Below are 14,526 nucleotides of genomic sequence, written 5' to 3'. Positions count from 1 at the left end.
AAAAAACAGAAATTAATATTAGATTTAAAAAAATCTCTGGCTGAATTTATCAGTGGCAGCGTTTTCTTATATGTTTTCTTGCAAACTTAAGAAAGCCTTTTATTTGGACCATACGTATGCTGTTTTTAGTAAAATAAACAAAGATTTGTTATATTAAGAATCTACACCTTTGCTTTGGAGGCATTTCATTTTAAGTTTATTGATCGACTACATTGTGCAAGATGTAGGAGTTATAAAACAATGTTTTTCATCATAATGAGAGAGAGGTCTTAGTCCTGTAAATGCTGTTGGTTAAGCCTGTCATCATTTCAGGTTAGAGACGCTTCAGTCAATAGTCTGTCAGGTGAAAGACCTCTCAGTAGGAGTGTGCTGGCTGATGCAGTCAGCCAGTGCAAATATTCCAGGTAAAAAAAAACAAATTTCCCTGAAAGAAGCTAGCCTGATAAGAGGCTATGATGGGAAATCAGTGTTTATTTTTCTCTATTGCTGAATAAAGCACGGTTTAAGTGACATAGCCTGTTAACAGCTTTCTGAACTGCAGAAAGGAGAACTGCATTTTAACTTAAAAGAAGACAGAATGGTTGGTCATTTGTGGACAGCGCTATTTCTCATTTTCGACGTGGTTCTGCTCCGAGCTGAAAAGAGCGGTAAGAAAATGCGCACTGACTAAAGCTTCTATTCTGACATTAATATAGATTTAGAGACATCAGCATTTAACAAACATACTGCTTCTAAGGTATGGGTTTTACTAAATGTTCTCCGTAGTGTGACCACCGGGAAATAAGTAAAATTCTGCATAGTGACTGCGAAATTTCAGGACAGAGTCAAAATTCAGGACAAAAAGTCTGGAGAAAGCGTCATTTTTACAGATAGGTTTTGAGGAGGTTGCGTAATTCTAAAATGGACTGCCATTAGAAGTACAGGCCAGAATACGTTTATGTTCTTTAGTTTGTATACCACGTAGTATTGAGCAAACATTCACATATAGCCCGATTTATTTATAGATGAAAAACCTAGCAAACATATACATTCCAAGCACAATTTGATCGCCGACATCCGGGGCAGTTGTTACAATTCTCCACCGTAACATGAATAATTGTGCTAGAAGCAGCGCTCTGTTGGTGAACATAGACTTAGAGTTCATAGGCTGCAACACTACTACCAACTGTGAAACAGAGAGAGAATGACGGTGAGAAATGAAGTTAAAGGGACATAGACAGAGAGGGAGAGACTGAAGGTTGGAACGATGAGGGTGAACATAGAGAAGAGGGCAGCAAAGGGGGATCAGACAGCTGAGAGAGAGAGAGAGAGAGAGAGAGAGAGAGAGAGAGAGAGAGAGAGAGAGAGAGAGAGAGAGAGAGAGAGAGAGAAGGGATGGTGAAAGAAAGAAGGAGGGTCACAGAGGAAGATGAAGCAGGAAAAGAAGTGAAAAAGAAATAAAAAAATATGCTGAGGGTGACAGACAGAAGGTTAAAAAGAGAAACAAGGTAGGGGGCATACAAAAGGTGAGGTAGAGGGAACTGAGAGAAAAATGTGGGAAAGAGCAGCAGAGATGAATGGGAAAAGTAGGAAAGAGAAGGGAACAGATAGAAAAGGGGAAGGTAAGACATTAAGAACATCCCAAGGGAGTGGACACAGAGATTATGCATTTGTATAGTTTGTTACTTGCGGGTCAGACCTTTCACTCCCAACGCCATACTTCAAGTCAAAGTGGCCAGTATTTACTGGGAACAGTGTAACCAGGCTTTCTTAATTTTACCAAAATTATTCACATACATTTTGTTCAAAAACAACCACTGCTGAACAGTTAATGCTGCTCTTTAGTTGCCGTAGGCTGAAATGGAAAGGGAAGGTCTCCTTTACTGTGAAGCAAAAGGGGGGACAGACAGCTAAAGACGAAACAAGCCAGCTTCTCCAGTGTACATGTTACCTGAAAGAAATGTAAATGTGTGAAATGAATTAATCAGGGAATGTATAAGCTGCTGGAGAACCAATCTTAAAGAGTGTACAATACATTTTAGGTCAGGTCTACCAGACAGCGCAAAACTTATACTGGCTTATAGCCTGCCTATTGTTTACCGCTGGTTGGCTTTATTGTCAGTCTCACTGTCTTTGCTTTTGTTCAATGGCTTTCCATGTCCCAGCTTGTCCATCTTGTGTTGTCCTTCCCCTGAAGCATAGCGTCCTTACCATCTCTCTCATTGGCTGGCTTTTAACCTGCTTATTTTTAGGGAACCTCTTTTTTCTTTTTGGTTCAGCAACCCATGAGAGTGCATGTGTTTTCCAGCTCGCTCCCTTTCTCTCCTGTGTGTGTTCCCCAATCTCCATCCCATGTCACATTTCTTTCTTGTGTACTTCTGCCCCACCCACTCGTATTGCATGTGATCTCACACTTGTGTGCTTCTCCACACCTCACTGTGATGCTGTCACTTTAGGGTGCTTCTCGCTCTCTTGTATGCTACACCTTCCTGCCCCTACACTCCATGTTCTTCTCTCCTAGTGACCTGCACTTTGAGTTCTTCATTCCATGACTGCTTCTCCCCTCATTCCTAGTGTTGTTCTTTCTCTCATGAGATGCTACCCCCTCCTCACTCCTACACGCTTCCCCTTTCGCTCATTTGTTTCCCCCAACTCCCTCCAATCCTTTTGTTTCTTACATTAGTACTTTCGCTCTAAAAATGTTTTATGTTTTTTGTGATGTCCTCCATTTTGGACCAGGAGATGAAAAATTAAAGCGATGGCCACATCATTCCGCCGGTGGACTAAATTATTCTGACGTGTATGCATGCATTATCAGGCATGCACATGCCAGTGGAATTATTCGACCTCTAGCAGCGGTTGCTTCATCTCTGACATCCACCGCCATTGCTCTCAGGATCACATTTCCTGCACTGGAAAATCTGTGCTGTTTTCTGCAGAACTGTATGGCTTCTCGCATGGGAGCAACTACAGATGGGCCTAGCACAGCATGGCTGTTGAAAGGACTGACTGGTCCCAGGCCTACCACGGCTCACTGCAATTCCCAAAATTACATACAAAAGGCATCATCATCCATAAAAGGGATGATGATGGACGGTGGACCTTAGAGTGAAATGATAGACAGACCATGATGTTTATTGGCTAGTGGTCACCCTAGTTCTCCAAGGCATAACCTATCTGTTCCCCAAATACCTTGCTAGAAGCAGGATTTTTAACACATTTTCTTGAAATTCGACTGTACACAGTTAATAGTTTGCATGATCTGTTCTAAATACTTGTTTGGTGGTACATCATTCACAGGTTTTCTGATTCATTCTTATATGTCCATTACAAAAATAATTCTAGAGACAACAATATTGAAGACAAATGTATTTAAAATCTAATTGTGTCTTTCCTCTTTTGGTGTTTGTAAGAAAAGGGGTTATTAGTTAAGAGGGGTGAGAGCCCACCTCAAGTAATAAACAACAAGTAAAAAACAATTCTTTTCAGGGTGAACCACCAAAGTCATCAAATAAACATGTGCTCAACCTCCTGGTAGCTGTGACCCAAAGCTGACAGGCATAACTTAGAGGCAATGTGTAAAGTATTTATGCAGTACTAAAACAGGTAATAAAGTAAAAAAGCAAAAACAAAAAGTCCCAAAATGAATTTGAAAAATAGAGTAAAATTTAATAAACAAAATTACACCAAGATGATAACACATCAAAAACAGGAACCTAAGTTATGAGTTTTTAAAGTTTGATTTAGAACTTTTAAGTTGAAGTCTATTTAAGTCGTTTTAAGAAGCAGAAAGTGCCAATGATAGTCGTGGTAGAACAGGACCTAGGTGCAATTTAACACTGGCCACAATGGAACATGTGTCAGATACTCTAACCATTTTTGTCTTGAACAACATTTTTATCATATGACTTTTAGTCCTTTAAGTCCTAATCCACCTGAGGTGTATACTTCAAAAGCCCCCCAGGACCTCAGAGGAGGCATGTAGAGACCCACAGAGGGTCCAGTCCAGGTCAAATAGGCAATAGAGGAATAGGCATATTGTTCCTTGTTGTGTCCCTGTACCTTTAACAGGAGGTCATCCTTATGACCACTGGAGTGCAGTTCTTTTTCCTGGGTACAAGAGAAAGAACAGGTCCAACCAACCAGGACTCCTTGCAGGTAGCAGGTTCAATCCTCTTCTGATCTTCCTCAGGTGCAGGAGTGTTCTAAAGTGGGTGTCTGGAGGGATCCACATTTATGCCTGGCACAAGCTGATAAGTGAGAATATCCCATGGGTATGCCCTAACTAATCGGGTAAGGATTTTCAGGGCTAACCCAATCCACTTTGGTCATTTTCAAGATGGCTGAAGACTTCAGCCACACTAAATGTGGGCTCTGAGGACTGGATATGTGTTTGGGAGGTGTACAATGGTAATCAGAGTGCACTCTGACATCTAACACTAAAATCTAGTTTGAGTCAGTCCCTGTATCCAAAACAACCTCAGAGACTGAAGCCTGCTATAACAAAGCTGAGCTTTCAGCAACCAGACAATGGAAACATACACATTGTTTTTGCACTCTGTTTCCCTCCTTTGATGTGCATCCAAAAGGTATACATAAACCTAGGAGACCTAACAAATAAGCTGTGACACTGTAATGTCAAAAGACTTCCACTGTGATTGGTTCCTGACTGACTGGGAAGACAACAGAAGCACTCAGCCCAGGATTTACATAGCATTGGCCTGTGACAGGTGAAGCTTCTTTGACTTGTGCTCCAAGCGTCATTTAAAAACCCAGCACATCTGTCAAGCAGGATTCTACATTGAAGCAGGACTTGACACCTTGTTAGCCCGCCTTGCATATTCTGTTAAGTTCAGATGGGTCATCTCAGTCCATTCATGCCAGCCTATTATTTTACTCCTGGGAGCAAGTTCACACCTTATTCATGTCTTTTTAAATGCTACTTATTGGCTAGCCAGAACCAAAATGCACATTTAGCTTTCAGGGGCTTCAGGCAGGTTAAAGGTAACTTTTTAAAAGGTACCATTCTGTAATATACCGAAACAAACCAACTTCACCATTTAATTGTTTTTTAATGCTATTTAAAATGGTTGATTTATTTTGTTTAGCTAGTTCTATTCCTGAGATACAAGATTAGTATTTAATATTGAAATTTAATATTGAATCCCAGTGCTTTCTGGAACAACCAAACCTGCTACAGCGAAAATAGCTTTGAGGGGGCTAGTCACTGTAAGAACATGTTTAACATTACACGTTTAAATGTCCTACTTTTAAATACCATGCACCTTGCTTTTATTAACGATAAGTTCTAGTTAGGAGTGACTTATAAATATTTAAAAGGGAGGTTAATGCCTGTCAAAAGGGCAAATTTGCAGTCAAAATGTTCACAGCCAGGCTACTGGTGGCAGGCCTGCAGTCATGTTTATTTTGTCACTGCAATGGATGGCACAATGGGTGCTGCAGTCCACTTGAGACATTTACCTTACAGGTCGAGGTACATCAGTACCATATTTTAGGGACTAGGCCAATTAAATATGCTAATCAGGATTATACCATGTTTACCAATGTTGAAAGAATGAGCATACACACTTTATCTCTGGTTAGCAGGGGTAAAGAGCTCAGAGTTCTACAGCAAGCAAAAAAGTGTTCAGCAAAAAATGCCATACAATTGGAGTGACCCAGCGAAAAGGACACATTTCCAACAGGGTTCTATTATCTGTAATTTCAGTATTTGTGTTCATTTTCAGTACCTCCTTCAAGTGGATCTGTTATTCTTTTGAGAAAAATTCAAAGTTTTTATATCTTCATACACATTTTCATCTTTTGTAATGTACTTGATATGTATCTTCTCTGCAGTGGATCATTTGTGAAAGTTTTTTTACCCATTCCTCAATTATTGATGGCCCTTTCATCATCCATGTAATGACAGCCCTGTCCCCTTGCTAGTATCTTTGCCAGCAAAATTGCTCTTTTTTCATTTTCTTTTTTATTCTGAATTAATCTATAACCAACAAACATTCCTTTGAGCTGTTAGTTTTACCCATCCACACTACAATTACTAATAACTCACACACATCTTTCCCTTATGCCACAATGACTGGAGATGTCCATACCACATGGTAAATGTCAGCTTCAGTTCGGTCATATTTAGGGCAATTACTTTGTGTTTTGTCATCTGTTCTGCTTAACATTAATGGTGTTGCATATGTTCTGTGCAATATGCACAATTATGGTATTTTAAAGATAGCAGTATCTGTGCTCATTACTAATGCACAACATCATTATTGATTTCTGTATTGCAGTCTCTGTCCTGTATTGCTTTAGCCTTGAGTTGTGCTCTGGGCCTGTCAGCTCTTATTGTTGCTTGTAATCTAGTAATCAATTTACTATGTAAGTTTATCTCAATCACCATTTGTAATGTCTTGGATGTATTGGGTTCCTCTGGGATCTGTGGCCTGTTGTCATCCCCAACAATTCTGAGTTTGGCCTAATGCAGAAATTGTGTGTATGTGATTCTGAATGTAGCACATGCTTTCTTCCACATCATTGAGGAAGGTGCAGCTAGTAAACTATTCCCCCCTAAAGCTCCTTCTACCTACACTCTTTGCTGTAAACTCTATGCCTTTCAGTGTCTTGCCAACTCCCTGTAAGTTTCATTGGGTTGCCTCTAAAGCATACAGGCATGGTGCTGTACCCAATATACAACAACACAGTGTTTTCTTGCTAATTCAATACTGTAGGGAAGAAGTTCAACCTGCCCTCTTTAATGAACTGCAGTCTCCAAAAACCTACGTCCCCATACATGAAATCCAGTAGGTTTTTATAAGGACATAATTTTTTCAGTCATGTCATACCATACTGCATCTGCCCAGCTAAGTGGTGTTAGCCGTCTGACCTTAATAAGTAAACTTACAAGGGGACGCAAATAGGTTGATGAACCTTTTGACTCGCAATTTAGATGTTCCCACCATAGATCCAGTACAGGTAGATCAATAATCATTAATCAATCAGTGACATCAATAATCAATGATCACCAATAGCATTATTAATCAGTAGAGTCAGTAAATTGTCACACACCATGACCTTTCAGTCATGAATAACCACACTTTTTAGTAAAAGTTAGAATATTTATTTCCCTATATTAACAATGCTAAAGTCACGCAAGATAATTTCAAGATCAAATGATACACATACAGAAACAACACTGGCTGTCCAAACCTACGAAAGAAACACAATCTAATCAAAGCCTGAACTACCACACACTCTAAGGTTACAGTGCAAATTAATAACAAGAACAATTGTGCAAAAGATATCACATACATTTCGATTCAGCAAAGAAATTCATCCAACGTCATTCCCTATTGACAGACTTTCATTAGTGAGAATCCTTAACTAACACCAGATTAGCATTGGCAAGTTGGGCTTCATGCAAAACAATTTAGTAAACACAAATTTGGAAATCATCTAACTTTGGCTCTATCAAAACAGTGCGGTTGGTACCTAGAAAGAAAAAGCAAATAGGCATAACAAACAAATGGGTACAATAATATCTCTCCTCAATTGGATCGGCAAGCTAAGATAATCTTCATCATCAGGACATCAGTGGGTCAGCAAGGATTCAGGATTCAGAATCAAAGTTCAGAAAATGCAAAGTCTTTAAGCATAAAGTTAAGCACGTCACTTGTCAAGACGCTCTAGAAAGTAACGACCTTTCAGCCAGCAAGCAAATGGGCAATGGCTAAATTGCTGACTCTACTCAGTGCAGTCCTGTTAAGTTAAATTCCCTAAAACTGTTTCCCAAGTCCCTATTGGTCAAGGGATCGCATGTTCACACTTTGTCCAATAAAACTAAAACTTCCAATCCATGAATTCTACTACTACTCCGTTCACATGTCGCTGATTGGTTTCTCCTGCAATGTCCTCATCATCCGGCTCGTCAGGGAACAATATTGTTGCATCTTATACTCCAGTCATCCAGCCATCTTATTCTCCTCCTGAGAAAGTCAGTCTTACACACATTACACTCATATTGTTACATTCTAGCAAGAACAGCATCTTCTAGCAATCGGTTCTCATGAGAAAGACATTTAGCTACAAGCATATTTACACAATACAAGGGAAAATCACAGTTTAACTCTCTAGGACAGCCATTTCATTAAACGTTAAGAAATACAGCTTGACATGAGGCCGGGCAACTAGGCCAAGACCTCCGCTAAGTTAAGGCCTACACTTAATAAAGCTAATACATGATGCATAACTCTTACCATGACACATTACTACATTAATCTAACACATACTCAACATTTTTTATTAATAAACTATTAATAAGTATACTTCGTGAACATTGACAGCCACTCATTGTGATCACATTTTCAAATGCGTGCAATATTTTTCTATATTATTACATTTTCAACCAAATCCATTACTCAAAATACAGAACACTCATTAATAATTTTTATTAAAACACCTGCATTAGCAGTGGTATGCCTCCATGTCTGGGATTTGCAACCCACGTTTTGCGTTTTTTTCTCGTTATGTATTTTCAGTGAATCCACTGGGTCTCTTTCTTCCCTATAAATATTGACACATTATTTTATCAGAAGTTGTTCTCTGGTATGTTGCCATAAAGCCTTGAAAAATGTTACTATATTTGGGCACAGTAATCATCTTTGTTAGTGCTGGCCTACCTGCCAATGACAGTAGGGTTGTCACCCAGCATTCCATCATTTTATTCAGTGTGTCTACAGTTTCATCAATAATAATCTTACCATAGTAATCTTACCCACTTCAAAATAGCATAGTAATCTTAACCACAGCATTGTAATCTTACCCACTTAAAAAAATGTGGTCCAAAATCCATATTTCGAGTATTGTAAAGAGACAATGTGAGTATACTGTGTCCACACCAGAATATAGCTGTTACTAAAATGTTTCCTCTCATCTTTGATTTCATGTGTTTTCTAAGTCAGTTTTGACCCATGTTCTTGTGCAGTTGATAATGTTTGCAGTGGACCTCTACTTACCAATAATTTTCCCAATATTTTGTTATCCCTGTTTTGAACTGATATAGGAAATCTGTATCCTTTTCTACTGGTTTAAGTATTTTTAGTATTCTTACCTCTCTCAAGGTGTCAAGAGGTTGTCCCAATTGTTCATCTTCTAATATCACCTCCAACCATTTATCCATCAACATGTCACTGCAGGTAAGCCATCTCCAAGAGTCTTCCCATTATGTAGATCTTCTATGGCAACTACCAGTTCATTTTTTGTCAGTGGTTCCACAGTGTTCATCTGTGAGTTTATCTATCTGTATATCCTATAATACTTAATCTAGTTCTCCTTCTGACACCTGCAGTATTGCTTAGTAGAGCCCCTTTCAGGCCCTGTTCATGAGTTAGGCAGAATTACATGTGGAGATTCCCAGTAGCTGGAATGATGGTATCGGCTGGCATCTCCACATTGACTTCAGCCGCTGTTCCAATTTGCCATCTTTGTGTGGTAAATGCAAGCAGTGGCTTCTCCATGAGATTGAGGTGGAAGAAAGATGACTATGTGGGTATGGGAAGGAAAGGGTAAAATGGTTTTGCCCAGGGTAGCATTGCATGCTCCCCCCCTTACTAAAAAATGGTTTGCCGGGGACTGGGCGACAAGGCTTGGACTCCTATTTATACCATCCTGGGTAGCAATCTGTCCTGCCTGTCATCTGGAACCAGTATGTTTGTGGGTGGGCCTTGTTTGCTCAGTTACTATAACATAAATTTACCAGGTTTATCATCCTTTCTATGTAACCATTGTCTATAAGAACTTATTTGGTCTTTCTCATGTTTTGGCAGTAATTCCAATGTGTTTTTTTGAACTGTTGTTAATAGTTAATCAGTTACTGCATGACCTTCAGCCACATCCACTTCCAACATTTTAATTTGTTTTTCTTTCCTCTGATTTTCATCTTACAGCATCTGTCTTAATCCTACAGTTTTACCAATCATGGGGATTTAGGTTATCAATACCTCTCCCTCAACCCCTAGCCTCCACCAGATGTGATGTAGTCCTCATGAAAAACTCCATACACTACTGGGAAATTTCCTCTCATTTTTCTTTATCACAACAGTTAGTAAAATATTGTTCTTTTTACTTGAGTAAAATTTTCCTAATTCCTTTTTGAAGCCTTTTAGAAGTTGCTTTATGTTTAGTTGCTCTGATTATCCCCATCTTATTTTCCACCCTCTACATTTGTTAGTGGCTCTCAGAATACCCTGTGGAAATCATGTGTTCGGGTCCTAGGCTTTAAGAAACCGCTCTCTTGCCATGGGACTGATTCAGTGTGCCAAAGGCAAGGGTGAAGGAGTCGTTAAAAGGTACAACATTGCCTCTAATGGACCATTCAATTTCAGAAGATCAGCAAATTACAGGAATGCACAGGAAAGGCCGCTGGAGGATCTGGTTGCAGGGCTTAAATTGTTCAAGGTTAGGGTGGTAGTCTTGTGTGTGATGGTGTAAGGGTGATCGCAGTCTGCCCTACTCCAATCTACCCCACTCCAATCCAAAACAATGTGTCCCACTCCAATGCTCCCCACTCCAATCTGCCCCACTCCAGTCCAAAACAATCTGCCCCACTCCAATCCTCCCCACTCCAAACCAAAACAATCTGCCCCACTCCAATGCTCTCCACCCCATCCAATCCACCTCACGCCAATCCAATCCACCCCACACCATCTCAATTCACCCAACTCCAATCCAATAGACCCTACACCAACCCAATACCCTTCACAGCAATCCAATGCAATCCACCCAATCCAGCCCAATTGAATCAACCCCACTCCAATCCAATACACCCCACCCCACCCAATCCACCCCACTCCAAAACAGTCTGCCCCACTCCTATCCAAAATAATCTGCCCCACTTTAATGTGCCGCAGTGCAATACAAAAAACCTTGCCCTACTCCAACCTAAATCAATGTGCCCCACTTCAATCCGCACCAACCTGCAACAAACCAGTCTGTCCACTCCAATCTACCCTACTTCAATCTTAAACAACCAATTCCAATTCAAAACAATCTGCCCCACTCCAATCCTCCCCTCTCCATACCAAAACAATCTGCCCCACTCCAATCCTCTCCATTCCAATCAAATCCACCTCACCTCACCCCAATCCACTCCACCCCACACCATCTCAATTCACCCAACTCCAATCCAATCTACTCCAACCCAATACACCCCACACCAACCCAATACCCTTCACAGCAATCCAATGCAATCCACTCCAATCTAGCCCGTTTTAATCAACCCCACTCCAATCCAATACACCCCACCCAATCCACCCCACTCCAAAACAGTCTGCCCCACTCCAATCCAAAATAATCTGCCCACTCCAATGTGCTCCACTGCAATCCAAAACACTCTGCCCTACTCCAACCTAAATCAATCCGCCCCACTTCAATCCGCTCCAACCTGCACCACTCCAACCTGCCCCAAACCAGTCTGTCCCACTCCAATCTATCCCACTTCAATCTCAAACAACCAATTCCAATCCAAAACAATCTGTCCCACTCTAAATCGCCCCACTCCAATCCACCTCACCCGAATCCAATCCATCCGTTCCATCCGAATTCACCCCACTTCCATCCACCCCACTCCAATCCACCACAACCCAATCCACCCCAATCCAATCCACCCCACACCATCTCAATTCACCCAACTCCAATCCAATCTACTCCAATCCAATACACCCTACACCAACCCAATACCCTTTACAGCAATCCAATGCAATCCACTCCAATCCAGCCCAATTGAATCAACCCCACTCCAATCCAATACACCCCACCCAATCCACCCTATTCCAAAACAGTCTGCCCTACTCCAATCCAAAATAATCTACCCCACTCCATTGTGCCTCACAGCAATCCAAAACACTCTGCCCTACTCCAACCTAAATCAATCTGCCTCACTTCAATCCGCTCCAACCTGCACCACTCCAACCTCCCCCAAACCAGTCTGCCCTACTCCAATCTACCCCACTTCAATCTCAAACACCCCACTCTAATCCAAAACAATGTGCCCCACTCCAATGCTCCCCCCTCCAATCTGCCCCACTCCAGACCAAAACAATCTGCCCCACTCCAATCCTCCCCACTCCAAACCAAAACAATTTGCCCACTCCAATCCTCTCCACTCCCATCCAATCCACCTCACGCCAATCCAATCCACCCCACACCATCTCAATTCACCCAACTCCAATCCAATCTACTACAATCCAATAGACCCCACACCAACCCAATACCCTTCACAGCAATCCAATACAATCCACCCAAGCCCAACTGAATCAACCCCACTCCAATCCAATACACCCCACCCCACCCAATCCACCCCACTCCAAAACAGTCTGTCCCACTCCTATCCAAAATAATCTGCCCCACTTCAAAGTGCCCACTGCAATCCAAAACACCCTGCCCTACTCCAACCTAAATCAATGTGCCCCACTTCAATCCGCTCCAACCTGCATCACTCCAACCTGCCCCAAACCAGTCTGCCCCACTCCAATCTACCCCACTTCAATCGCAAACAACCAATTCCAATCCAAAACAATCTGTCCCACTCCAATCCAAAACAATCTGCCCTACTCTACTCCAAAACAATCTGCCCCACTGCAATCTGTTGCAGTCCAATACAAAACAATCTGCCCCACACCAATTAAAAACATTCTGCTCCACTCCAATCCTCCCAACTACAACCTACCCCACTCTAGTCCAAAACAGTCTGCCCCACTCCAATCCTCCCCACTCCATACCAAAACAATCTGCCCCACTCCAATCCTCTCCATTCCAATCCAATCCACCTCACCCCAATCAGCTCTACCCCACACCATCTCAATTCACCCAACTCCAATCCAATCTACTCCAACCCAATATACCCCACACCAACCCAATACCTTTCACAGCAATCCAATGGAATCCACTCCAATCAAGCCCAATTTAATCAACCCCACTGCAATCTAATAAACCCCACCCAATCCACCCCACTCCAAAACAGTCTGCCCCACTCCAATCCAAAATAATCTGTCCACTCCAATGTGCTCCAATGCAATCCAAAACACTCTGCCCTACTCCAACCTAAATCAGTCTGCCCCACTTCAATCCGCTCCAACCTGCACCACTCCAACCTGCCCCAAACCAGTCTGTCCCACTCCAATCTATCCCACTTCAATCTCAAACAACCAATTCCAATCCAAAACAATCTGTCCCACTCCAAATCGCCCCACTCCAATCCACCTCACCCCAATCCATCCGTTCCATCCCAATTCACCCCACTTCAATCCACCCACTCCAATCCACCCCACTCCACTCCACCACAACCCAATCCACCCCAATCCAATCTAAACCACCCCACAGCAATGCAATCCACCCCAATTCAACCCACTCCAATATGTCCAACTCCAATTCAATACGCCTCACCTCAATCCAGTCCACCTCACCCCAATCCACTCCACCCCATCCAATCTGGTCCACTCAGTCCAATCCACCCCACTTCAGTCCAACCCACCCTACTTTAGTCTACCCCATTTCAGTCCACCCCACTCCAGTCCAATCCAGACCACCCCACTCCTGTCCAGTCCAACCCACTCCAGTCCAAAGTATCCTGCTCCAGTCCAATCCACCTTCACCTCAACCCAACCCACCATACTGTAATCCAGTCTAACTCAATCCACTCACTCAAATCAATTCCACTTCACTCCAATCCAATCCACCCACTCCATTCAAGTCCACCACAACCCAATCCACCACACTCCAATCCAATTCACCCACAACACCCTAATTCCATCATACTGCAGTACAACCCACCTTAATCCATCCCACTCAAGTCCAGTCTACCTTAATTCACCGTACTCCAATCCAGTTCACCCCACTCCAAGCCACCTTAATCCACCCTACTCCAATCCAGTCCACCCCACTTCAATCAATCCATCCACACTATTCCAATTCACCCCACTCGAATCCAATCCTCTCTAATCCAACCCACTCCAATCCACCACAAACTATCCCACTCCAATCCAGTCTACTCCACCCCTATCCGATTCACCCAAACACTATCCAATCATCCCTACTCAATCCAATCCACCCCACCCCACTCAGTCCAATTCAACCCATTCAATCCAATCCATCCCACTCCAATCCCATTCACTCCACCGATTCTGATCCGATTCACCCCAATCCAATCCACCCCAAACTGATCAATCCCACTCCAGTCCACCCCACGCCAATCCAATCCAACCCATTCAATCCAATTCAGCCCATGCCAATCCAATCCCCCAACCCACTCCAATCCACCCCACTATAATCCACCCCATCCAATCCACCCAAAACCAATCCAACCCACCCACTCCCCCAATCCAAGCCACCTATCCCAATCTACTCCAATCTAACCCACTTCACTCCTTTCAACCCTACCCCAATCTACCCCCTTTCAATCCACTCCCACCCACTACACTCTAGTCCACCTGACGCTCCCCCATTCCAATCCACTCCACCCCATCCCAGTTGAGTCCACCGCAC

General features: G+C 42.4%; 1 protein-coding gene across 2 annotated transcripts in view; it reads left to right on the top strand.

The window, feature by feature from the left end:
- The first annotated feature begins 448 nt into the window (after positions 1-448).
- Positions 449-14,526, top strand: part of LOC138250265 (coagulation factor X-like) — a 431,870-nt gene continuing 417,792 nt past the window's right edge. The window contains exon 1 of one of the 2 annotated variants that reach the window (XM_069204952.1): positions 449-647. In XM_069204952.1, coding sequence (XP_069061053.1) covers positions 578-647 — 70 coding nt within the window. In that variant the 5' untranslated portion in view covers positions 449-577. The remainder of the gene's footprint in view (positions 648-14,526) is intronic. The other variant, XM_069204953.1, reaches the window with a different exon arrangement.

This window comes from Pleurodeles waltl, chromosome 8 (genome assembly GCF_031143425.1).
Source record: "Pleurodeles waltl isolate 20211129_DDA chromosome 8, aPleWal1.hap1.20221129, whole genome shotgun sequence".
Lineage (NCBI taxonomy): Eukaryota > Metazoa > Chordata > Amphibia > Caudata > Salamandridae > Pleurodeles > Pleurodeles waltl.
This window is presented reverse-complemented; position numbering and strand designations above follow the sequence as displayed.